The sequence below is a fragment of the Pyrus communis genome, chromosome 1, assembly GCF_963583255.1.
Source record: "Pyrus communis chromosome 1, drPyrComm1.1, whole genome shotgun sequence".
In the NCBI taxonomy this organism is placed as follows: domain Eukaryota; kingdom Viridiplantae; phylum Streptophyta; class Magnoliopsida; order Rosales; family Rosaceae; genus Pyrus; species Pyrus communis.
Window position 1 is genome coordinate 2067335 of NC_084803.1, and position 27701 is coordinate 2095035.

The window sequence follows — 27701 nt, forward strand, 5'->3', positions numbered from 1 at the left end:
AAAAGAAACTTCAGCGCACTTTACAACTCTGCCTAGGGCTCTAATAATAGCATGCTCGACATGAACAAGATGAAATTAACTTCAAAAAACGTGGAAGAAACAAACTCCATACGAGCAAAGAAGGGTAGAGTAGTTACCAGTTACCACATAAGCCTCGTTAACGAACCCATGCGTTTTTGCCATTTTTATCTTTAACTGCTTCCTCAACGTTAACCGTTTTGTTGTTTTCAAAAGCGCTTTTCCTGAAAAGCAAGTCCGAAGCACCACGGTTAGATGCAATGCAATATTATTAAGGTATAAGATTGTAAACCGATGTAAATCTTGTGGAAAATGGAAGCAAAATCATCCAACCGATGGAACATTGATGATGCTTATTGCTTTGCGCCTTAGAGGAAGTTGCCGTCCTTTTGGCAGCTACACCGGAGGCAGGTGGATATTCTTTTGACATCCCAGTATCCCAAACAGCTTTTCATAAGTGCTGTTTTTGGTTTCTTTTCACTCCGATTTCCACAGAAAGCTGGTGGAATACAGGAAAAATATCAAACCACATTTCGTAATTATTCAATTAGACAGGAGTTTAAATAGTTTGCAATTACGTTAATATGGAAGGTTCTACCGGTTGTTCAAATCAAGAAGCAAATGATTAGGTACAAATACTAACAAGTATTTTCCGAGCACAAAGTGGTTGAGAATCCATGGATGCCATTGGCTGGAGCCTGTACTGTGCAGGCGAGCCACCAGCCACCGGGTACGATTCTCTGCCACGCCGACCGGGCAATTTTAAAGAATCAGAGAAATTGGGCCTATTAAGTTAATGGGCTTAGTTGATAATAAGAAAAGAAAGGCCCATATTACTCTATGGTATTTGAAGCAACAATTGTTAATTTGCTATTTAGTCCTCACACTTACAAACGCTAATACCTCTCCACAAGAAGTTACTGATTTTGGTGGGATGAAATGTTTTTTGAATTTTTGAAGGCGTTTGGTACGAAGAGAAACGTTGATACTAATGTTTTACTGGGTCAATTTTCATATGTGACACGATCAGTGAGTTGTGGAGTGAGATTAAAATGTAAAGAATCTCATGCTTTTGTGAGAGGTGTCTTACAAATGACGTGGTCATACACACTAAAATTTTGTAGTATAATCTGAAAATCACATGCATCAAGAACCATTGGACATGAATTTATGTTTATCTTTTAAAGTTCATGACTAAGTTGTCTTTCCAATACTAAAGTAAGTCTTTAGCTAGTTCTTCAAAAAAAGAAAAGAAAAGTTAAGTCTTTAGTTCAAATGCGATCTACGATGGCTTACTATTTGTGACCAATTAGTTCAATTCTTCTTAATTCTTTGTTTAAATGGCGGAGTATTTGAAATTCAACATGCTGCAACGTGTGAGATATTAGAGGCAGCCCCTCCTTGACGTCTCGGTTTTATGTAAATTTTTCTCGTGTTATTTGTACCACCCAAATCAAATACACAAAAAAACCTGGCCACATAAAGCAACACCAGAAATTTAGTTTTGAGAAGACTTGTCCCAGAGGATAAATAATCCGACCAATTCTAATTTATATTTAAAGTTACAAACTACTTTTAACAGAGCTAACACCAGTAACACAAAAAATACAATAAAAGATATGGCAACAAAAATAAACAAATTAATCCGCTCACAAGAAAATTCTCCTGAGGAGGATCAAAAAGAAGAGACCACACAAAAGCATCCTTTCTTTCACTTCCATTTCCTAAAAAATAGATAGAAAAACATCCATACAATTTACTTAACAAGTGTTAAGTTTCGGATTCCTCCGGTACTGGAGGTAATTCATCCCCTTCGACTTCAGCAAACGACGAATCAAGAAACTTGGCAACAAAAGCCCACATCTTGTATACATCTTCAAAGTTGGTCAAGAATCCGAGCGATGCTGTAACAACTTCGACCCTAAAGAACATGTTCTTACCGCCTTGGCGCCCGTTAACCATTGGCTTGCACAAAGATGTGTCTGCCAGATCAAGTCCCCCACAATGCTGCTGCTTTGGGCCATCCACAATTCGAACATGACTGAGGATGCCAACGCCGAGAGATATGCCATTCTTTTCAGCCAATTTTTGTATGACTTCGGGGTGAACTAGCCCTCTGCCGCTGCTCTGTCTGACATTAAAAGCTACAGCGGCACCCCTTTCGTATTTGATCTTAGGACCATATATCTGCACGAGAGGCACTTCTAAACCTTCATCTGAACCAGGTAACCGAAGTTGAAGTAGCGAGGTGACTAGCCAATTAATGAGATATCGAAGTCTGAGGGTAGTTTTGTTCAGGCCTAACATATTAACATGATCAAGACACCGGCAAACTATCTCAGGCTCCCGCCTTCCCCACTCCTGCTCATCGCCAAATTCTCCTTCACTCATAAACTCATCGTCACCAAGGGTAGTCATGGATGTTTCTCCAGGCTCCGATACAAGGCTCGATTTTCCTCTGTGGTTGTCTTCTATGGTAAAAGACACCCTGTGACCCATGCTTAGCTCTCGATCACCTTCTTCTAAACCGAAAAATCTACGACCAGAAAATCCCTTTGTTTCCCTTCTTCCCAGAAGTCTGAAGTCACCCTCTGTCTCTCTCCTGATAGCACTGTCTTTTGATTCTTGGCAAATTTCGAAGGTTGAAGAAAGCTCAAAGTTACTGTGTTTAAGACCAGAAGTCTGATTGTTTTGGCCTAAATCCATCTTCAGTAGAAAGCAACCTAGAATTGTTGGCCATTGAATCTTCCCTAATTTCAGGTTTTTCTTGAATCTCCCTATCATTTCCTGAGGCAGTGTCGGTTTCAGTAAATATCTCTCCTTCAGGAATTCCCTTAGCATGGTCCGGCTCATGTGACACCGATAATACAGCAGCATCGAAAGATAAAACAGGATCATCATGCAGTCTGAGGTGTGCCCTCTTATTATCATCATATATTGGGCTCTTTGGAGATTTTGGTGTCACTTTCGGAGAGAAAAACTTGTTGATTTTCCTCCCAGAAAACCACGTTGGTGGTAAGGGCGAACCTGTTTTCTGTCTCATATGTTGGTCAGAATGATCAGAACCAAATGGGCTCTGACCCAAATCAATCCAGTATGAATTGTCTGATGACTCATCCTCACTGATGATTGGACTCTTCATAACCTCCCCAATCGAAATGCTTTCAGCCTCTTCAAATATGGTGCTTCCATCCCTGTCCGAGTCCTGATCCATCTCTGTCTCAAAGCAATCCCTCACCTGATTGGAAGTGAACACACCCGAAAAAGCAGGCATATGAGACCCCCCATGTGTTTCTGGCACTAATTCTTTGTTACTGTGGACTGCATCATTCTCAATTCCACCATCAAGACCATCCACAGAATCACTCAGGTACTGAGGAAAAACAGGAAGAATCCTCACAATTCCAGTCCCAGTCCGCCCACCTTGACTTTGCAGGCTCGCCATTACAGATTTCTTGATCAGAAGACAACCAAATCCAGTTGGGTCAGACCCAAAAACCCTGTAAAATGATGTAATAATGAAATCTGGGCGAAAGAGCGACAACCCTAGTGAATCCATGTCTTTAGGACCCAATGACCCGGCATCAAGCAAAACATGCCAATTGTTCTGCTGAGCAAGTGCCATCCACTGATACGAATACTTCGCCCCAGTCACTCTTGACTGAACCGGAAACACAAAGAGCCCGGTTGCAGAATCCTTCTTCCTCCTCCTCTTGTTTGCTATCTGCTTCTTCAGCTCCCTAGAGCAAAGCTTCAATGTTGGCCATTTAAACCATGAGCTATAAACCTTAGCACCTTTCTCTTTCGCCTTCTGCGCCATCCAGTTCACAGACTGGCTCTCATGATCAAACATTGTCAACAACTTCTTATTTGTGCCGAAAGGGTAAGATTCAGCTAGCAATTTAAATGCAGACCCTCTACTGACAGTAAAAACAAGACCATATTCGTGTTCGGGGATGTTCAAGTAATCCATAATCCTAGTTTTTATGTCATGTTCAACACAGCCTGTCTCAGCACCTCCGTAGAGAGCATGGTTACTCAAATTTGCAGTTATTTCCGACAATGTAAACGAACATGTTTCCCAATACAGTTGAGCTTGAAGATTCGAAAACAACCCGAAACCGCAGTAATCAAGACATACCTTTGCAAGCGATTCAGAGAGGTGATTGTACTCCTCTGCCCTCAAATGGTCAATCTTTTCAGAAGACTGGAACTTTGGGTACATTGTGAGGAACTTGTTGAAGGCTTCATGGAGGTGAGGAATTGAATCATCTGTGGAGAATGTCCGGTCCGCCGCGAGCGCCGTCGCGCGCAGAAACTCCTTCTGGGCGTGGAGCCTGGCAAGGGATCTCGACCGTCCAAAGCTGCCGTCTTGATTTGGGGTCTGCTCAGAATCAATGTCTTGGGATTTGGAAAGCGACCCATCTTCTGACGCCTCCTCAAGAGCCTCCCGGAGCCTGTTTTCTTGCAGCTGCCGGAGAACTGACGGCTTCCGCTCGGCGTCGACGGCCAAACCAGAACCGTCGCCTCTCCTCCTCCTGGTCTTCTTCTCCATTAGTAGTGCTGCACAGTGAGATATTGGCTTCCATACTGAAAGATGCATATCGGTCCCTCTCTCTCTTTCCTTTCTCTCACTAAAACCAGTCTGATTACTGCTGCCCGGAACCAGATAACCAGTCTGAATGCAAAAGGGGGTCTCTGTATTTGAAAAAAGATTCAAATTTTGGGGCTTGAGAGATTGAATCACATTTCAAATTTTGCAGCTTTTAATTTATTTTTTCACCTGAACATTCAAACAAAAAAGAGAAATATTCTTCCATTAAAACCCAGAACTTTATAGTGATAGTGAGATCTGTAAGGACTACTGGTCAGAAAAGGAAAAGGCATAAAACATAAAGGACATATCTGATGAGGAAGGAACTACTCACCTTAATTTATCATCATCCAATGTGATCGCAGACAAAACCTCCAACTTTTGAAAAATCATAGAATAAACGAAACCAAATATTTGCCCGGAAAAGGAATTCAAAACTCGGAAATCCCACGACCCATTTGCTATTGAATTCTGAGATTCTTGGGGCCAAACCAATTAAAGATTAAGTCTTTTGAGGGGAAAGATAATCCAGAATGAAAGAAACCCAATAAATCAAAATTTGAAAGGTTAAGACGATAAAAAATGGTGCCCAGGAATCAAATGAAAAGACTCAAAAGAACAAAGAAGAAAGAAGGATTAAAGCAGGGAGAAAAATAAAGGCAGCAGAACGAAATCGCTTCCTTCAACAGCTCCTCTCAGCCTCAGCTACTAGCAGCAGTAGAGAACTGATAGAATTGCAAGAGATATAGAACAAATGGTTTGGCAACCGATTAAATTGTTTCATTTAATATGGGACATGTCTGCATTAATGCTTCCTGTTTTTCTTACCTCCCAGCATTAAATACTCCAACCTCCCCTCTGCACTGATTTGATTTTCCAGTTTATTTTTTATTTGAGCGCTCACTTTCTCTCTCCTCTCTCTCTCTCTCTCAGCAGTTTCAATTTGGAGGAGAATGTTTGAGAAAAGTTTGAGGGCTGCTTTGACCTCGCGTACGTACCCTTTCATGTACCCCATATAATCATAAGTTGCCGCTAAGTGCGATGAGATACTTATAAAAGGAGACATGAAACTCATATTCATGTATGGATATATTTTTCAAGTACGCTGATCGTGTATCGAAATGTTAATCGTTAATTTACATAACGTTGTTAGTTCATTTTACTGTTGTCATATTACTAATTAATTTAAGAAGAAATCTTGATTTTCTTCATATATAAAATCATAATCTCATACTAAGTTCGTACGCTAAATTGTCAGATAAAATTAAAAATCACAATTGCAAATCAATGAATGATGGATGCATTGTGGTGTCCCGCTTTAGTTAGCTGTCACCATTTCGAAAGGTGGTCAACTTAAATGATATTTTGCTTTTCATTTTTTTATATATATTTTATGAGATATAATTATTACTAAAAACTGTATGATTAGTCTACGATGATATTTTTCGTTTTAAAAAATGGTCGTTAATCTTTATAAAATCATGTGGCAACAAATTGCCTACACTTTGGTTGTTGCCACCAGGGAATAGGAATAATGACTCCACCGTCTCAACAACCTTTGAATCGAAACAGAGCAAAAACCTTAAATGGTGGTCCTTAATATTATGGAAATGTAAATTCCCAGATTTCCTGCTGAGACGAGCTTCCATTTTGTTTTCTGGTTATGGAGCTTCCAAGGAATTTCAGTGCAAAGGTTATTCACTTGTTTTGGACATTTGGATATTGACCAATTTGACCTAAAACTTTCACTACTAATTCTTACTGGTGTATTCCTTCTAACTTTGACAAATTCGAGACCAGTCAGAATTTAATTAGTTCTAGAGTGGACTGAACTATTTTTGTATGGATTGAACTAACCTATTTTGTTGCGATATTTATTTATGTTTTCGTAAGTATTATTCATCAAATTATCAGACAAACGGATATCCATAACCATATATATAGGAATGTGTTATCCACACATTCCTTTTTACTTTTCACACATTCTTATTAATTTCTATCCATTGATCTTCTTCAATTCATCCAATCTGACGTTCGGAAACTTAAAAGATGTGGGAGAAATAAAAAGAGATGTGTGAATATCACATCTATATATATATATATATATATTACTTGGCAAACGTATGATTGAATACTCTTAAAACAAAATTGAATGTAGGTTAACTAATCTCAGAACAAACAGTCAAAGATAATAAAGTAAGGATAATGACCCACCAAAACATAAAATAAATAAATACTAAAGTAATGCAGAGTTCACCATCATATATATATTTTTATAAGCCTATGAAACGTGAGGTCCAATATTTTCGTTTAAATATTATTTCCAAGATATTTGGCTACCCGATAAAATATTAGGGTTTTCTTCTTCCCAAAAACATAAGATAAGAGCAGCAGAAGTACCTACTCCTCTGGATTCTGCAAAGTTTTTACCACGGACATATGTCGTGTGTGTGCGCGTGTGTGTATATATATATTTATTTAATTTTCTTCTGTTTTCGCTGAGATGCCACGCCATGAGTTAACCCCAACCAAGAACAACGTCTACATCTTGTACTTGTACATAATTAACCCAATTCTTGAGGAGAGGAAGATCAACTCTCACCAAATATATCGATACTTTTATAATTTCCTTGAAAGATATAGGTATTAAAACAAGAAAGTGATGAGTTTTGCATACTAATTTTAGTTTTTCACATTCCTCTTTATTTTAATAATTGAATTAAATAAATCAAATATAATCAACGATTAAAATTAAACATGAGTGTGTAAGAGACTTGTCAAAGCAAGTGAAATTTGAGCAAGTTGTTTTTTTTTTATAATAAACGATAATTTTCACTACATTGTAATAAGAAAAAAAACTTAAGTAGGGCATCGAGTCACATCATGCGTAAAGAGTTATTACAAAAACATGAAATTTGATTACGTGCTTTGATTTCAATAACCATGTAGTGATCATTCTCACTTTGGCACAAGAGTTACACTAATCAAGCAGACTTACACAAACTTTTTCTAATTGGTCTGATAGGGATGCTATAGGTTTGGTGGATTTATGAATACGAATTAGGGTAAATTAGGTACCATATTTTGTTGTGTGTGCATGGCATGTATATCATAATGCAGCACAGCTCGAAACACGACGTTTCATGTTTTGCATGCTTCATGGTTGGTGCTTTTGTGGTCCACCGCGCAATATACGTACTGTGCTTGTAGCTTAATATATAGGCATGGAATGGACGTTGCCTGTTGGTTGGTTTGTGGAGCGCAAAGTGACAAAGACGTAGGTGCGGTGCGGTGCTGTGCTGCGCTGCGCTGCTGGGTTCATTACCTTATATATTACTTCAACAATATTTTTGGTTAATTCCTGAATTATTCAGTAGACCCACCTTCCCTTTTCCTTTTGAATTTGGTATCCTTTGCCTTGTGTTTTTTCTATTATTTTCTTCTCTTGTTGAATATGATGATGATGATTGATGATGTCAATTCCATTCAAATTTGGCTTTACCTAAAAGTTCATCATTAGTTTATCTAAAGTAAAGCAATTGAGAATATTAATGGGGACTACCATGCAAAAATATAAAATCTCTCTCTCTCTTTGGTGACTTTTGGCCCTCGAGACGAGTCTCCACATGAGATTTGAGACGACCTTGCCAATTGCCAAGTGCGACGTGAAGTGCGACGTGCGTGGAGGTGGACTGTCTTTTCCATGCAAAGACAAATTCTTGAGTGCAAATGAACGTCATAGGCCATAGATCTGTTATCTCCAACTACGTGTCTCATTTATGTCTCTTACTAGTTTTTTGATACGGTCTCATAACAAGTACGACCTCATGCTTCTTACGAGTGTGCTGCAGCATTGGACATCGGCACTTGAAGGTGTAAATATCTCTAGTTTGTGTTGTCTTTCAACAATAATTAATTCTTTGAAATCACAAGTAATCATCTGCAAGAAATGTGAACATCTATGAAATATGGTATGGTGGTCAAAAATGAAATTTACATGGAAATTGGGCTGGAGTTTTAACAGATATTGGGCTGGAGCTGGGAGAAAGACTTTCTTAAACAATAAAGTCGCGCCTTATTGTCAAATGAATCCAATCAAGATAAAAGCTTGCCAAAACCTTTGGATTGGGCCGGCCACAAATTATTGCAATTACACTGAACCAACATAACAAATCCCTTTTTAACGCTTGAACCCAAAAGTTATTGTGTGGCACGGAGCAATTTTTACTAAGTCTAAATTAAAGTGAGGGTCACCTCTTTACTGGTTATTTCTTTATTAATTTGGTTTAATTGATCTAAAATATGAATTTGAAAATTTAAACTAATTTACCGGTAATTGGTGTTGGGTGAGTATCAACCTCATTTTAAAGAGGTGAGAACAAATGCACTCTTTCTTTTATTTGGTTCATTGAATCTTTTAGAAGTGATTTCTCGCATTTTTTTTTTTTTTTAGTTTTGATTTTGAACCCAAAATTAATGTACAATTAAAAATAAAATAAAAATTATATGTACTTCACTTATAATCTTATCCGTCACTAATCAATTTTTTATTAAGAAAATGTTAGGGATATTTTCTTTATAGACCGTATTTTGTAAATCACATAATCTGACAGTTAATGGTTGAATTCTATTTTTAGTGATTTAAATAAGGAATCCAACAATCGATTGTCTCATCATGTAGTTTACAAATATGACTTATAAAGATAATCTCTCTAGCATCGTTCAAATACAATGTAAATGATAAAACACATCAACACCATTGTTTACTCTTATTATTATAATACGTCACGTAACTTAAATAGAACAGTATATGGAAAGATAGTCAACAGATCAAACACTTTGTTTTGGTTACACGTACAAGGTATCTTTATGAATGTATTTCCAATTCGAGGCCATGTCGTGAATTGAACCTGGAACCCCTTCGATGTCCATGTGACATCTCAATCCCCTCTTTCGTCTTCACGCCTGATTACGACTGCTCCGTTTCAGGAACAAACTTCCAAAACGGCATAAACTTTCTAAATGCAAGAATCCAGATCAATACCGCAATTATGATCCACATTGCATAACCGTTCTCGAACTTTCTAATTACAAAGACGTTGACATGATTAAGTTCAGAGAACCAGGTGGAGAGAAATTTATGTATGACGTGAATGTCATTGTGACATATTTTAAATAGTACGGGATTGACTCAAACGTAGTAACATTATCGTTTTTTTTTTTTAAAGGAACAATTGGTAGTAAGTCACGGAAAAACTCATATAGGCATTTCAACATTTTCTGGCCATAAGTCTGACTTCCACACTAACAACGGGTTTCAAACTCGAGTATCATTATCGTTCAATATAAAAATAATTGCGAGTATCATTGACTTGTCAATCAATCACTTGATTCTCGAGTAACTTATTATTTAAGTGACTTAATATTCAAGTCAAATGGTCTTGCAACCCCAATATGGCTAGTATGACAAAATCTTAACTCTGATTAACCAATTACATAATCTCTATTTGGTAAGACTTATTGTGGTTGGATATAAAATATAATTGCGATTACGAGTATCTCCTATTTGATAATAGACTTAATTAAGAAATATCCTAACAACTAACAAAGAATTCTCGATACCCGTACAATAATTGTTCTAATATGTGTTAAACCTTTTCAAAATAAGAACATATGGTTTGAAGATCATAAAAAACGTTCTTATGAATAAACCGATTCCTCTTCTTCTAGTTTATTGTAATTCTCGTTGATATTCTTAAGAGTTGAGAGCCATGGTGCAATAAAGATGTCATCCATCTGATATTTCTAGTTAATCGTATTTATTGTATGTTATAACGGGGTTAGTAGCATTTCGGTTGACTTACATAGTGGGCACATTCCTCTCCTCAGCTTCCCTAGAAAGACGACGATTTTTCATCTTGTCTTTTAGCCAACTCACTCCCTAGCAATGTTTATCCTGCCACCCTAACTCTGTTTAACTTCCTTTTTTATCACACCGTAATCTTCCACTCATTCCAATCCCCCCTCTTGATCGTATCGGTATATATCTGTGCTGTTCTGCTGGGTGAATGCAACTTGGACAACCAACCCAGCACCTTTCCTCTCAACTTTCTCAGACAATCAATGGCCCCCATGAGCCAGATTCTCCAAGATTTCCAAGCAATGCCCCTTGCAGTCCCTGCTGCCATTGCTGCTCTGTTCTTCCTGTTTTCCTTCAAATCTTTCGTCTTTACAAAGAAGAATGCTTTTTCCAAACTCCCTTCTGTTCCAGGTACTTATTTCTGATTTTCCACTTTTACTTTAGTGTTTTTTTTGTTGGGGATTTATGAGTTTTGATGAAATGGTTGGTGGGTAAATTGGAAAATTTGCAGTTGTGCCAGGGCTGCCTCTGGTGGGGAACTTGCTGCAGCTGAAGGAGAAGAAGCCGTACAAGACGTTTACCAGGTGGGCTGAGGAGTACGGGCCAATATATTCCATCAAGACTGGTGCTTCCACCATGGTTGTTCTCAATTCAACTGATGTCGCCAAAGAGGTACATTTCTTTTACTCAGTAATCGTTATGGAAGATGTGAGTTAGACCAGTTGGCTAGGGAGTGCGGGCGCAGCTTCTTCCAAGTTCGAGATCTTGCTACTCTAAATTAGAGTAATTAGGATGCAATAGATAAATGGTTTCGCACACGTTTTTTCTTTTTGCACACCTTGTTTATTCATGTTGGTGAATACTCTTTCGATTTATTTATTTCAAAGGCTAAAAGTAAATCAGGGTTTGTACATAGGGGGAAAATGTGTGCGAAAATCACTTTTTTATAGAATATTTCTTTGTCAAAAAAGAAAAAAAAAATCACTAGGAACGATGTCACATGATCGAAGGGTACTTATGTTATTTGCTGGATAAGTAAATTGACCTTAATTGAAGTTTGTTTTTACCAAGTGAAATCAGAGTTTACCCATCACTGAAACTTCGAGTGAGATTATTTTGGTTGAGTTAGGCCTTTGGACCAGTTGACTTGGGTAGTCTACCAGTCTTCACCATTTTTCTTTGGTTAGTGTGGACTTCAGAAATAGTTTAAAATTATTTAGAAAAAAACTAACTCTCAAGGATTATTGTTTTAAATTCGGCTTAAGTTTGGTAGCAAACCGAGAACTTGGAGTGATATCGTGTTCACAACTTTGAAATTTGATCTAGAGGAGAGTCCAATTTTCTCAGGCTTTGATTTTTTGAATCTCTTCACGCAGAGTAATTAATTAATCCGTGCAACGAAAACTGAGTAGCTGAAGTTGGCAATTTATGAGAAGCAATACCCATAGTTTAGCATTTGCAATTAACAAATTGTGTTTTATCTTAAAGCCATGAAAGATCCATTCGACTGAGTTTTCTACTGATTTCCGACTTATGGGTGTAATATTTTCCATTGACATCGTTATAGAGTTGATGAGCAACAGGCATGTCCTTGACACGTATTGCAATGCTCAAAGGTCATAACAATGAAAGTTCTGGTTCTTAATAATTCAATATGTTCTGATGGACTAATGTATTACAGGGATGGTTTTATCCTCTACATACGAATGCTTATGTATCGTTGATTCATTATCGTATTTTTTTTCTTGTATGAAGGGTTGTAATAATTGGTAACCAATTTCTGCTCTAATGATTGTTTCAGGCCATGGTGACCAGATATCCGTCCATGTCAACGAAAAAGCTATCAAATGCACTAAAGATTCTCACTTTCGATAAATGTATGGTTGCAATAAGTGACTACAACGATTTTCATAAGATGATAAAACGATACATACTCACAAATGTTCTTGGAGCGAATGCCCAGGTTTGTTGTTGCGGTTGTTGTTCTCACTTAAAGTGCATACTATTTCTTATGCCATCATATGATAGATCTTGTTATATAACTCCATTAATTAATTATATTCAGAAGCGACACCGAAGCCACAGAGATACCATGAGGGATAATGTTGCAAGCCGATTGCATGCTCATGTAAAGAAATCTCCTCAAGAAGCTATAAATTTCAGAAAGATATTCGAGTCTGAACTCTTTGGAATTTCTTTGAAGCAAGTGAGTGTTGCTCTTATTTTAGTAGTACAATTATACTGTAACGCTTGTTCCTTGTACTTGACGTTACAATTGCGAAGTTGAGAATCTAGTATAATCTAACATGATGGATGCAGGCTATAGGTAAGAACATAGAAGACGGCATTTATGTGGAGGAGCTTGGTACTACATTATCAAGAGACGAGATCTTTAAGGTTCTTGTGCTTGACATAATGGAGGGTGCAATCGAGGTTGATTGGAGAGACTTCTTCCCTTACCTGAGATGGGTTCCTAATAAGACCATAGAAAATAAAATTCAGAGACTCTATCACCGCAGGAAAGCAGTAATGAATGCCCTGATCGAGGAGCAGAAGAAGCGAATTGCTTCAGGAGAGGTTCTCTTTTCTTGCTTTCAAATGCATTCTCTTTTTTCGGGAACTTCTTATAGTTGTATCTGTAACTTGACTGATGTATGAAACAGGAATTGAATTGTTATATTGACTACTTGCTTTCTGAAGCAAAAACGCTAACACCAGAGCAAATAGCCATGTTGCTTTGGGAGACAATTATCGAGACAGCGGATACGACATTGGTAACAACAGAGTGGGCTATGTATGAACTTGCAAAAGATCAGAAACGACAGGTTATTTCTATTTTTTTCCATTTTGTATGCACAACGTTTTTCTTTTACGTAGTAACTGTCATTGGTTAACTTTGCCTCGTAATGTAACAGCATCGTCTCCTTGAAGAAATCCAAAATGTTTGTGGAACCAACAAGATTACAGAGGAACACTTGTCCCAGATGCCGTATCTAGGTGCTGTTTTCCATGAGACTCTAAGGAAGCACAGTCCAGCTCCTATAGTTCCTCTAAGATATGTGCACGAAGATACCCAATTAGGCGGTTACTATGTTTCAGCCGGAACAGAGGTACCTGAGAAATGTTTCCATTAGATTTATTTTTTCACTTTTTCACAACATTGTCATCGATCTTTTACTAAGTTGTGTTATTGTGCAGATCGCGATTAACATATACGGGTGCAACATGGACAAGAACCAATGGGAAAGCCCCGAAGAATGGAAGCCAGAGAGATTTTTGGAACCGAAATACGATCCAATGGATTTGTACAAAACAATGGCGTTTGGAGCCGGAAAGAGGGTGTGTGCCGGTTCTCTTCAGGCGATGCTGATAGCGCGCACCACCATCGGAAGGCTGGTACAGGAGTTTGAGTGGAAGCTGAGAGATGGAGCAGAGGAAAATGTGGACACCATCGGGCTCACCACTCACAAACTGCATCCAATGCATGCAATCCTCAAACCAAGAAATTAGTAGCCTAGAAAGTTAGGCCTAAAAATACTTCTAGATGGTTTTGGGATTTTATAAACCTGAAGAAACATGTAATGTTACAGTTGAATAAGTTATAAGTGTCTTTTTATGGTTGAATAATATCAAACATCATTGTATCTTATCTACAAATATTTATTGTAGTACCGTAGAACATGCGATGTCGATAATTATTTATTTTTACTTTTACTATAGTACCGTCACACTTATTTAAATAAAGTGTATGACGCGGATCATCCATGACGGGAATTGGAGTTTTGGGATGCCCCATTTCCCTACCAACCTCGTAAAGACAATTCCACTCAACTCTCAAGGAGACCTGTGGGATACCAAAACCGGCTATCCATTTTTGTTGTGGGGTTTTGTCTTTTCGCCCAAGGAGACTTTTGGGATACCCAACCGGGTATCCATTTCTATTGTGGGGTTTTGGACTAGAATGAACTAAAATTAAATTTCAATTGTTCAAATATATGAAATTAAATATCATCGACCTATCATATGTCACTGACATACTAAAAGTTGATTATTATAACAGTGAGAGCTGAAATTAGAGCCTTTGTTGTTTCCAAAAAAATTATTTATTTCATTTTATATGTTATAGAAACAAAACAAAAAAATCTACAAATTCGATATCATTTGGATCCCTTCTTTTCTTCTGTCATACATCTTTAGAACAACTGCTATAACTTAAAATTGAACCAATACATAGCTAACTTTTACTACTTGCTAACTTTTTTACTAATAATTTTGGAGCAAAAACCTATATCGTGTAAATTTTTTATAACTTAAATGGTTAAAATCATTATTAAAGTAACGCAATTGATCACCTCATATCTTGCGTCACTTTTATGAAATATACACAAAAGTAAAATTAAAGAAGCATGTTATATTCTTTGCACATGCCCCACTTGACCGTACCAACATCTGTGGGGCACTTTGAATATAGACCTGGATCATTTGTACAAAATAGACTTTTGGGGTATTTTGTCCGGCCACTTGCTAATGGTGATTGAAGAGTTTCAGTGAGCTACTGTTGGAAGTATTTTGCAGTAAAAACTAAGTTTTCGTGCAATGAGTTTATTGCTTAAATAGTTAAGAGCGTCTATAAATGCTGTTTTGTGGTTGATCCCCTTCATCTCATGCAGCCTGTGTCGAAAAAAACACTAAAAAACTAAAATGTCAATGTTGATGTATTTATGCTGACAACTAACTAGCTAGGGTGAAGTATACACAGCATTTGTCACACCAATCATTTTGTAATGGCAACATTATTTAAGCCTCAACTAGGTTGGAATTTTGGAGAATTTTTTTTTAAGTGCTCGATATTCAAGCAGATATTTGAAGTGTCATAAAATAAATAGAGAAACATAAGTGATTAGGCTGATAGTTTCGTCTCATTGTCTTGTGCAGTAAGCATATAATGGTAATTATCCTCTGTCACCTTAACTAATTAATGGCAGTACCTGTGTGTTGTTGCCATGCAGAATTGCGAGTTCTGGTGGTGGTCTTATGGTCGGTTCCATGTGAGCCCAAAAGGGATAACAAAAAGAGCTCAATTGGTCAAACCGTCCATATATCCTTCATCTGTGGCTAATTTCTTCTTCTAGCTCATCAATGTTATAGATGGGTTAGATGTAACGAACGTTTGAAAATGGATCATTTAGTAGCACGAATCGGGTGAGTATACAGTTGAATATGCAACTAATAACCAAGCAATCACTTTCGGTGCAGAAAGATAAAGGAAGTTTAATTAGCATCCTGTTCGAAGGTAAATGCATGTTTAAAACATGTAACTAAAATGGTATTGCTATATTGGATTGACACTTATCAATCCTTCTGATTCGTTTCGGACTGCTTCATAATTTAACACTGCTAATGCATTTGTGCAAGGAAGTTGTTTACTTTCTTTGTGCAAGAAAGTTGACGTGTGAAACAAGAGGCTGCTGATGGATGTCATGGCCAAATCAAATAATTAAGGCATCTGATTTCATACTTAAGCAGTGATTGCTATTAGCATGGACCGCTAATGGAACAAGATCCGTCGTATTATCACCAGATAAACACAATACTTAGTAGCATATTAGTACTAGATAGTTAGTTAAAACAAAACAAAAGACTCCATTATACCATTATTCTCGTGCAAAAAAAAGATTAAATATGAGAAATGTAAATTAATATTGTGTTATGCTATGTATATTGTAACCTAAACCGTCCAGTCTCATTTAGAATGTGAGAGTTATCATTTTCAACTAGTTAACTGAATATATATCTTCCTAACTTAATCAATCTTTAAAATTTAAATCGTGTGTTGAAAGTAGAGACAGCTGTACATTTTGTGTTTATTGTACTTATCTCATTTTTTCTGATGACAAGAGATATAATCACACATGATCATGGACAATCACGTTACACTTGGACCCAAGTTTTTCTTCCTGTATTAGGGTTAGTGCTAGGGTTTAATTAGTAGTGTACAGGGGACTGTCGGTGGTGACCGTTGAGAAGTCGTCAAAAGCACTGACCGGAAAAATGGGGCTGAAAGGTGATAGTGATCGGCATACACTCCATACCATGCGATTGACAGCAACAGAGAGAAGACTATGTCGCAGAAGAGCATCTGTAGTTTTGACACAGATTCACGATGACTTACTCTCTTTATAGCTTGGCTGGGCTAGTTGCTGGAGCCGCTTGCGTACTAGCCTTGTACTATGTACGAGCTCATACGCACCAAAAACTAGTACGTACTCATTACACACCATGCAACACTCGTTTTTTTCTTTTCCCCTCATTTCTCTGATTCTCTAATCCTCTCTTAAATTTATCAATCTAGCGATTACAGAAAAAAGAGAGGAGTACAAAGGTATGAAAAAAGAAATGCGAGACTCGCTATCATGAACTAGGTAAATGAGCAAATAAATGTATATGCCAAATATTTTAAAATTAACGATCCAACGACTCAGAATCTCATTGCATAATATGTTCTGATATGTACTCGAAAAACCCACGAAAAAAAGAAAAAAAAAAGGAAATGAAAGGTGGCAGGGTCACGGGGAGCAAGAACTCCGACAATGTTGAAGCGAATGACTGAAAGGGGGTGAGTTGAGTGACTTGGGCACCTACTACTCATTACTTGCGATAAGAATCTTGAGGGTAGGGAGCTGCACGACTAGCTGGCATGTAATTACTATTAGATTAGACACAAGGCTTTAGTACCGAGAGAGGAGGTACACACGATATCCAAGGGGCGGAGCAGAAGCATCCATGCTACCATATATGCATGATGTGTATAGTTTGTTCGAACCAGGATCCTCGCTGGATCCATTTCTTAGGGATTCTAGGGATCATATAATCGTGTTTGTTTATCGTATATTGTACGATCATAAATCATTTAAAATTTAAATATAAATAGTACTTAACGAAAACTGACCGCACGATATACGGGAAACGGACACGATTGCGTGATTCCTAGGATCCTTAGAGAATGAATCCAACGAGGATCCTGGTTCAGTTTGTTCAAGTGGATACTCGTAACCTAATAATTGTATGCGTTATATGACAAGAGAGATAAAATAGAAAGTAAATATTAATTTAGGTTATAAAAGAGAAAAATATAAATAGGAGTTTGCCGCGCTTCTACAGAATCATCTGTATCGCACTTATTAAAAAAAAAAAAAAAATCCCTTCTATGTTTGAATCTCAAACGAATCAACGCTAATCTCACATAATACAAGAATGGCCCTCTACATTTATGCATGAACTGCGAAGGGAGAGAGAGAGAGAGAGATCATGTATGAGTGTGATGTATGATAGTTGGTTCAAGTTGTGGTAAGTCGTGAGTTAAAAACTGTGACAGTGGACACGAAAATATTAGTGAGAGAGACAGGAGGTAAACACGAGACCCCAGGAGAGGAAGGAGGAAGAAGAAGGGACAGGCAAAACCAATTATTGTATCCCACGCTGCCCGACACCCATCATATTGTCGGTCCTCAGTTATTCTCCCCCTTATTCAACGGTTAATTAACCCCCCGGAGTACATGTTCCTTTTCCCTCTCTCTTTTTTTTCATTTATTCAAAACAAACGAGGTATTGTTACATTCCATGTTATGAACTCTGAAGAACCATACTAATCTCGTAAAAAAATTGGACCGCGCTAATATGTATTCACAAATTGAAGAAAGTTTGAATCCGAAAAATAATGCGTTGGAAAAGAAAGTTTCAACGAGAGAAATAATGTGCTGAAAAGAATATTTTAACGATCATAGCAAAACTACTTAATTTCTTAAAAATTATATATTTGCGACACATCATGTTTTAGATTATAAATACAGTGAATTAAAGATAAATAAAACTGAATCTGCACAAAAAAATTTATAAAAAAATCTCAGTAAAATGAGGAGGAGGGATATTGCCGAACCTTTAAAAATAATATTGCAGGGATCGAGGAAGAACTTGGTCCGATTCATTTCCGACTGAACCAAGTTGATGACAAGAACAAGGTTGAGTAGAAATCACGCCAACCCTACCTGATACGCCAGCTTCCCCACAAGACACACCACAAAATATCATTATCCCCAGCACCATCAATCTGCCAATCACATTCACCCACGTCACCACCTCCGTACATGTCACTAAATACTAAACCGAACTGTTAATTCTTTTTTAAAAAAGCAGATAAATACGAAAGGATAAGTTTACCCACTTAAATTTACCAAATCAGATTATTAGGGAGGTGGTAATTCAGCCGTCCCACGTGTCACTCGCACCACCTTCTTCACTCCTCGATAAAACCCTCCTTTCTACTTCCGAATATCTCCCCCCTATCTCTCTGCCCAAATTCCCCCTCCTTTCTCCAAACGACAACACTCACGATGCCGTTTGACTCCGCCGACGAGCAAATGCGACCGTCGATGACGACGAGAGTCCAGCACAGCCTGGGCCACCCTCCGCCGCAGCAGACCGAGCCGCTTCACTGCCCCCGCTGTGATTCTGACAACACCAAGTTCTGCTACTACAACAATTACAACCTCGCCCAGCCACGCCACTTCTGCAAGTCCTGCCGCCGATACTGGACCCACGGCGGAACCCTCCGCAATGTCCCAGTCGGCGGCGGGTCTCGCAAGAACACCAAGCGTTCTCGCCCATCCTGCTCTTCCTCCTCGGGCTCGCCCTCCTCCTCTTCACTGACCCAGGAGGTCAGCTCCGTCGCGTCCGCTAAACCCAATTCCTTTCCGGTGGAACCGAAGCCTGAGACGGCGACGGATCACGAAAAACTGATGGACCTGAACGAGAGCGCTGTTGGAAACGGCGGCTTCACTTCTCTGTTGAGTGCTCAGGGCCCACCGGCACCTGGGTTCTTGGCGTTTAGTGGGTTCGGGTACGGGTTGGGGCTCGGGCAAGGGTTTGACGAAGTGGGTACTTACGGCTACGACGGCGGCAGAGGTGTGCTCGCTTTTCCCGACGTGGGTGATTTTGGAAATGTGATCCACAACAATGGAGCTGTTTCTGGGGGTTCTGTCGGGTGCAACACGTGGCAGATTATGACTGGTGGTGATGGTGGGATAGCCGAGAACAATGGTGATTGCTTTGCCTGGCCGGAGCTGGAGACTTCCAAGTAACAAAAAGTATCTTCTGACCCATTTCCCGGAAGAAAAAGAAAAGGATTTAATATTCCTTTTCTGGGTTATGGGTTTTGGTTCTAGTTTCTGATCATGTCGTTTTGTTATCTGGGTCGGGTTTCGGTGGTGGGTTATGGTATAGATATATCGCTATAGGTTACAAAAGTTAGTTGCTTTTGCTGGCTTCTATGTTGTCTGGTTTAGGGTTTAGTTTTTCTTGGGTCCTGTAAATGTTCCGTCTTTTGGACACAAAACGCTGCAAGAAAATGGACAAAGACGACTGCTTTTTGGGTTTAAAATGCATTTACTTTCCATTTAATTTTATCTTCTGGGAGTAATTTTAGATCTTCATTTGACCGGCAATCGTTTTTATAGACTTGTGTTTATCAAACGATAATTAAATCGTACGTGTTAATAGAAAAGGCTGATCCATGTCAAGTGGGAAATTAACCAAAATGACGAAATGATGAATTTCCTTTTAAGAATGTTATCAATACTTGCTCGCTATTTATTTGTTGATCCTTCTGTTGTTGATATATAATCGATATTCTGGTAATGTCAGTCAAGTTCTTGTTTTTAACTTCTCTATCAGATCATTTTTTTTTCTTGGATTCTAAATGCGTCCACAAAAGCAGTATAAGGGCATGATGAATAATCGAGTCCCACATCGTTAACTTTGGTTGAAGAAGATTAATTGGTGGATCCAGATTCTCTTTCTTTTTCGAATTCCCTCCCTCCACTCTCCTCCTGCGTGAATGCTCACGATTAAGCTTTTACTTCTTTACAGAGGAAAAAGCGAGGAAATGAGGGGAAGGGAGGAGATCTGCAGAAAATAAAATCCTACTCTTAATTAATAGGGTTAGTCAAGAAACCAGACATGAACTGACGGTAGTAAAATAGTAAATATTCTACTTCAGAAATGGACAACAAGAAGTTAAATTAATAGGGTTAATTAGAATTCAGACAATCAACCTACTACTCCTCAGTGTCGTTTTTAAGGTTTTTATACTATTATGTTTTATCTCTACCGTCAACCTTCAACCTTCAACGTTGGAATTGAACAGTGAGTTTATTTTCTGTTCTGTTTGTCATGATGTTGAAAATGTGAGATTTTTTAGCCTCGCCACCGACCAGGGACCACTTCCATGCATCCTTCCCGTAACTGTCGTTTTCAGGTAGATATGTTGCTGGAGACTTGTTTGGGCCTCATTTGGAATTAGTAATATTTTATCGGGGTTAGTTTGTATATTTTACACGGAAGACGATGTAAGAATGTTGTTTTCCTCTTGAAATTTCCTTGATTTGTGTTATACGGTTGAATTGAGGGTAAATCTAATGCACCGCAGGTAATTAAGAATTATATAGAAAACCTGCAGAAGTCATGATCTTCAAAGCTAATCTTATCCTCACTATTAAATTCTCAATGCTCGGCTATTGACAACAGGTTTTAGTTCAATAATGAGCGGGTCAATTAATGTGAGCATATGCTGTATTTAAGTAGACAAACAATGGCTACGATTCTCCTATTAAATCCTTGTAGAAAATCAATATCGTCTTCCAATTTTAATACAAGTGAGTAATTTAGGATTCATTTTCAGTCTCAATCCTTTGTAAACTTAAAGACACCCAAAACATCTTTCAATAAGATTTTTTTTAACCAATATCTAGCCAAAATACGCGTACGCTTGTGTTTATATTCTAACACTATGTTTATCTCACCGTCAAAATTACTGGAGTATAACTAACTAGGACATGTATATTCTATGGTATAATTAGTATAACCAGATAAAACTAAGGCCATCAACATTATAGTTTAGAAGTATTAATATTTTATATCTACTTGTGTGTGTGTATATATATATATATGAGATATAAGATTCAATTTTCGTGAATAACGAGGTTTAGCGCAAAATAAAATCAAATCATACTGGTAGGTCTTCAATCTTGAAGTGTTATATTTGTCTGATTTGTATACTCATAATTAAATCCCAATCCCGCTCGCTAGTTTATAGGGTTGCTGGTGGCACTGGCAGTACATGCATGAACATGATGATTGTGTAGGGATATGATGAATTGGAATAAATAATCATATTGTTTATGCGTATGATGATATCGCATTTAATCACGGAGAGCGCCAGCTTGCCTTTGGATCATCCACTCGAGTCTCGACCATAATCCATCCATGCATGCCCACAGCAGATGCATTTAATTAATTAATTAATTCAATTTACGGTAACTCTACTAATTGCACTCTGCTAATTGAAATCATAATTAAACATATGATTATTCCATATAAATATGTGTGTATAAATATGTGTGTGCATATATATATATATATATATATGGAAATGTTATTTGCACTCCAAAATTCTCATTATACATTTCTCACAAGTGTATTTTTCTTTCCTAATAAAGAAATTTTGAAATGTAGAATGAGATTTTTGAAGTGCTAATAAAAATCCTCTTTATATATATAGGTCTTTGATCCGTTGGAGTCATCATTCTTGTAGGGATATTTGTGGGACCCACCCCCACCAAACCCATATCTTCACTTTTTTAATTTGATGTAATTTTGTTTATCGCTCTGAAATAATGATAATGGTCGCTATTATATTTATCATTATTAGTTGAGTTTAAATTTTAAGAAATTTGTAATGGATATCCACAAATTTCAAAAAAGTAATGCTAGGAATGCTAAATTTATAGACAAAATTTTGTAACTAAATGATATGGAAATTGATGATTGAATTATTACTTAAGCGTGGATAAATGTGCTCATTTTTTATTTGTAACGCATCATTTAGTTTGTAAAGTTTGTCTACAAATTTAGTCTCTCTAGCATTATCCATCTTAAAATTTGAACTCAACCAACAATAATAAATAGATGATGAACATTACCACCACCGATCAGCTAAAATACTCTTTTGATTAAGACTGGCCATCTCTCATTAATGTGCATTATTATAAGTCACGACCTCAATTTCGTCCAACCATCCATCGTTATCATTGCAATCCCACTCCACATTACCAACTTAAGCTACATAATTAATTACTTGGTGACGAGAAAAATCAAACTACAGAAAAAGAGACTCCCACATTTCTAGTGTTAATGTAAGAAGTTCTTTATTAACGTGTGTGATCGGATGATAACGTGGTCTGCGTGATAAAAAGGTAGGGTAAGTAGTATCATGTTAAGAATAATATAGTGACAAGTAAAGGAGACTGGGTCAAATCCAACTTCGTTTCAATGGGGTCAACTTCAGCTTATTATCATCACCCGGAAGCATGCACTGAAAATGGGGCCAACTCATAAAGATTCAGAAGCAATGAGAATGGGTCCATTCAAAATTTTGTGATGGGAAATGAGAAATGATGTCCGTGCTTCCTTTTTCTTTCTCTCTCTTTATCTTTTTTTTTTTTTTTTTTGTTTATAACCGTTGAATTGAACAAATACAAGAACGTAGAAGGAGAAAGTAGGAGAAGCCTTAACTTAGTTATCTTAAGATAAAGTTCATATTTCAGAACCTGAAGAAACTTACCGTTACAACATATTAACTATGGAGACAACAAGAACCATGATATGTACGTACGAGACGTATGGAATTTGCACTAGAGAAACAACATGTTTATAAGTTTTTTCAACAAATTTTGCAGAATTCCAATGCAAGAGTCATTGAAACATCAATTCGGCGGCTTGAAGAACTTCAATTTAAGTCCGCTGTTCACCATGCTCCACACGCCTCCGATTGAAAATGCCAAGCTAAAGGCGATCCCCAACCAGCCCAAGATCCAATGGAAATACCAGTTGAAGCTGTACTTTGTGGGTTTTTTTATAAGAACCCACATGAAGCAAGGATAGGCGAAAGTGACCGGAAGCGTGAGCCCTCCTAGTAGACCGGCAAGACTGGAGAGGAAGGGGAGTGCCACTCCTATGAAGAAGTTGATGAATCCGTAAAAGACTCGGAAACCAGACCGGACCCAAATCGAACAAGGGCGGTTGGTGCGGCTGGTGTAACCGGCTTCAAAACTGTCGAATACTGGCATGGAGTATATCTGGAAACTGCTTAAGCAATTGAACACAACCAGTAGGAAACACATTGCAAGGAGTCCTCTCGGAATGTCATGGCTGTGGAATCCGTACAGGGCATTGAGAATCCCACCAGAAGGCATCTGTAGTTAAACAGAACATGCAAATATAATCAGCAAGACCGCTTTCATGCCTAACTGTTTGCAGTAGCCGATGAAATGCGTCTTACAAGTTATAAGATTGGTAAACTTACAAGGTTTCCGTAAGCCCAGAAGCCTCCAATTGCAACGGGGAACAAGCACATGGCAATGAAGAAATATGCAACTTTGGCTCCTCTCCACATTGGCACGTGAGCCGGGTGCTTGAAGGTCGATGGCATTGTTGCCTAATCAGGTAAAATATTTTCCATTAGATAAGATTGAAAAGTGCAAAACCCCAACTGAAGATAATAGCTTTGTTACGTTTGGACTCAGTGTGCATACCTGAATCTCAAGAACTAAATTGTGTCCCCTGAAAGCAAACGCTACAATACCAAGAGCATTCAGGACGGCAAAGACGGAAGCCGAAGAGGATGGTAACGAAATGGGTTCATAGGAAATTGTGGGCGGTCTTGGCTGGCTAACAGAGAGGACCCAAACCATTGTGGAGTAGGTTATGGCGGTCACAGCCCCAACGAGTGAAAGTCCTGCGATCGAATTGAGGTTTGGGAGCTGTGATAGAACGATACATAGCGAAGTGAACACTAAATACCACTCTACTGTTGTTAGGGGATTCGATGAACATAGAGGCCCACAAACTATTTGGAAAAATAGTTTCATAGTCTCCCCTCCTATGATAATTAAAGCAGTTGCAGTTCCTGCTGATAGATAGACGGTTGGGAAGAGGGCAAGCCAAACTCCCAATCTTTCCCCTGCCAAAAGGAAACATATTTGCTGATTACTGACTTATTTACGTACTATTTTACAAATTCCAATTAAGCTAAATATGTATCGCTCGTAAAGATCAAGCCAAGTTCTCCGAGTGCACTCAGTGCAGTGATACCTCATGCAGATTATGAAATGTTCGAGCAACAGATAATTGTGCATTTGCTGGTAAATGAAATCTCTCTTACCAAATGCAGCTTGTGCAAGCTCAACATATCTGTTGTATCGTTTTCCCGGAACTGCTTCGTGAAGCTGAACTAGAATCCACAATGTGTAAAGTTGCCAGAAGTAGGCTATGGTTAACGAAAGTGTTCCCCAGCTCCTGTGGACAAAATCAACTAAACTAGTTATTAAGGTTTAACAATTTTATCCTAATGTCAAACACTTCATATCTATGAATATTGACTAATATCATATCATTCACACCCAAAAACACAACTCGAAAAAGATTAATTGTGCAGCACGTTCTCATAAACACGATAAATTTCCTTGAATTCTTGGGCACACCGCGCACATCCACTCGTTGAATTTATTAATTTATATCGTAACATTGGTATATTGCAAAAATTTTGCAATTTGAAATGAACAGTAGTTGAAAGGAATTCATTGACCTCTCTTTTCTAATTAAATGTTATAACAAAAAAATAATATAAAATAAAAAAGTTAAGGGCAAGCAAAGAGCATTATTGCTGTGAAGAGACTAATCAAGATCTTTGCAGTCGTGGAAAAGCAAAACGTAAAGCAAGTGATATACCTCAAGGATGTTCTGTCTTTACTTTTTCCAAATTAAAAAATAACCTATGATCAAATTTTCAATAAATGAAGTGACTTTAATCTTGAAGATCCACAAAAGCCATAAACTTTAGTCAAATACCTCACACCAGAAGCCAGAAAGCATGTGAGTGTGACAGTAGCCTCAGCAGAATCAAGTAGAAAACGCCAACAAACATAATTCCAAAGCAAAATTCACATAAATTAAGGATAAATGCAATTAACCCCTAAAGCTAGAAACTTTACGAAGCTTGAGCTAATTAGGTGAAATGGGTAATTAAGATCAGTAATTATGAGTAGCATAGTAGGATTTTTATTTAATTAATTACCGGCCAAGAAACACAATTCCAGAGCTAAAGCAACAAACTTTATGCAGCCTGAGGTAATTAGGCGAAATGGGTAATTAAGATTTATCAGTAATTGTGATTAGAAGAGCACGGTTTAACTAATTAATTACCAGCCGAGAAAAGAGAAGGCCACGGGAAGCACCAAGGCCTGGAAGCCAACGCCGGCATTGAGGTTGTGAAACGCAGCGTAATGAGCGTTGCCGTTGCGGGATTCGGTAATGGGAAGCCACGCGTCCTGAGGGTTGAGCTTGGTGAGATGGCCCACCTCCTCCAAGTATCCCTTCATGTTGACGAGCACCCTCTTCATCGGCGTACCGATGGGGCTGAGGAACCTCGGCGAGATGAACGACGTCGGAGTCCAGGCCGTCGACGACTTCGCCTCCTTGGACGGCGGACGAGGCGACCTCTGCCCAGATGGGGTCTGTATCTCCGGCGTGGACACCCCGCGTGGGGTCGCCGGAATGGATATCAGCTCCGTCTCCGGCCTTTCGTCCATTTTTACTTCAGCTTCTTTAATGCCTTTTGTGTTAACGTCAGAAAGAGTTGCTCTGCTGCTCTGATATATACTAGAGGTATACGAGAAGCTCCATCTGTTTCTGTTTGTGTGTGTGTGTGAAAAATGGCACTTTTTTCTTTTTGCTTTCAGTGTTGTGTGTCGGAAGGTCAGTGATGATCAGAAGGAGCGTGGGGCCTTTCAATGTGAAATGAAATGGTTGATATGATATGATATGACGTAGGAAGAGAAGGACGTGAGTGAGGAGGAGCTTCAATTTAAACAAAGTAAATTTCGGTTAATCTTGCTTAATAAATCGTAATCTGTTTCTTTTAATAAAAAGTAGTTAGCATGTAGAACACATGGCATGGCAGACCCAAAAATAAGTGGCGGTGTTACCGTTTGGGCAAAGTTGTGAGCAAAAACTAAGCTTTCAGAAAATAAGTCCACAAAATATATCAAGTTGATATTTGTTTTCACGTGCAATCTCATTATACATGTAGGTAGAGATAAAAACAAATAAACATATGTACAACAAAACGAGTTCAATCATCTCAACTATGCTAAAGCTTTTAGAAAATAAATTAACAATGTATATCAAGTTAACGTTATTTCAGTTCTATCATGCACGTGAAGTTAGAGATAAACATGCACAAATGAAATAGTGCACCCCATCCTACTAAAATGGGCAACGAAGATTTTGTTTTTGGATTTTTGAAACTCTAATACTACTAAACGCGAAAACTTAAAGTTCCATTCCATGTTTTACTTGATTTTTATGAAAGGGTGGGGGATAAGGAAAGCTTGTGAATTCGTTTGTTGGTGAATCATGAACATTATTTGAGATGGGTCCTAGAAAGTATGTCCGGCCTCCGGAATTTCAGGTTCTTCAGTGTTGGGCATTGCACGCGACGATTGGCGGTGTGGGGATGCGAGATTGCGAGGTTTGGTGATCATTTCATTGGTCTGTGTTGGCCTGTGGATGATTAACTTACAAGTCACGAGTCATGAACAAGTAGGCGTGACTATTTACTGCAAATCCTTGCGATGCGCGTGAGGTTGGAGTTGACAAGAACCTGGAAACGGGAGGTCCCGCAGCGCAGCACTTCACCCGATGTCTGAACGGCAGTGGCGGTAACTTCGAATAAAAGGCGGTAATTTTCATACAACAATACAGATAGAAAATGCCAGATTTTTACCCGACACAAACCACGTGCTACCCATCTCGCGTTCGCTGCTGCCTGCTGCCGCACCACCTTCCATTTTTAAAATATTTTTCTGGTTTTTGTTGGTAAACTGGGTAAAAAGCCAAGTATTTACCATCACGCATTGGAAATTAACTGAAACGCATGCGTACTAATTATCTGCTATCATATTTTTTGGATCATCTTCTGCATTGATTTTTAATTTTACTTTAATTTGTTTTTAAGAATAAACGTCCCATGCGGATGTATAGTTGGTTAGCCGAAAGTATATAACTTGGTTAGCCGTCGTCAAGTTTCTTTCTAAGATATCCATTAGTATTAACAAA

The 27701-nt window shown here is 38.2% G+C and overlaps 4 protein-coding genes across 4 annotated transcripts; 2 read left to right on the forward strand and 2 right to left on the reverse strand.

Annotated features, from left to right (window-relative positions):
• Nucleotides 1-1624: 1624 nt before the first annotated feature.
• On the reverse strand, nt 1625-5561 carry LOC137742544 (uncharacterized). The gene is made up of 3 exons (XM_068482449.1): nt 4947-5561; nt 2742-4801; nt 1625-2680 (listed from the first exon to the last, which is right to left on the reverse strand). Exons 2-3 carry the CDS (start codon nt 4619-4621, stop codon nt 1789-1791), a joined length of 2772 nt encoding a protein of 923 aa, XP_068338550.1. The 5' UTR covers nt 4622-4801; nt 4947-5561; the 3' UTR covers nt 1625-1788.
• A 4505-nt stretch (nt 5562-10066) lies between these two features.
• Nucleotides 10067-14105, forward strand: LOC137748036 (ent-kaurene oxidase, chloroplastic-like). The gene is made up of 9 exons (XM_068488141.1): nt 10067-10073; nt 10542-10883; nt 10984-11144; nt 12274-12435; nt 12538-12678; nt 12792-13049; nt 13136-13297; nt 13388-13582; nt 13671-14105. Exons 1-9 carry the CDS (start codon nt 10067-10069, stop codon nt 13980-13982), a joined length of 1740 nt encoding a protein of 579 aa, XP_068344242.1. The 3' UTR covers nt 13983-14105.
• A 4704-nt stretch (nt 14106-18809) lies between these two features.
• LOC137710037 (dof zinc finger protein DOF1.6-like) lies at nt 18810-19928 on the forward strand. Its single transcript, XM_068449000.1, has one exon. The coding sequence runs from the start codon at nt 18863-18865 to the stop codon at nt 19607-19609; it is 747 nt and encodes a 248-aa protein (XP_068305101.1). The 5' UTR covers nt 18810-18862; the 3' UTR covers nt 19610-19928.
• Nucleotides 19929-23051: 3123 nt separating this feature from the next.
• LOC137712149 (lysine histidine transporter-like 8) lies at nt 23052-26274 on the reverse strand. Its single transcript, XM_068451283.1, has 5 exons — nt 25788-26274; nt 24748-24881; nt 24119-24546; nt 23890-24021; nt 23052-23779 (listed from the first exon to the last, which is right to left on the reverse strand). The coding sequence occupies exons 1-5, from the start codon at nt 26171-26173 to the stop codon at nt 23291-23293; spliced, it is 1569 nt and encodes a 522-aa protein (XP_068307384.1). The 5' UTR covers nt 26174-26274; the 3' UTR covers nt 23052-23290.
• Between the last annotated feature and the right edge of the window lie 1427 nt (nt 26275-27701).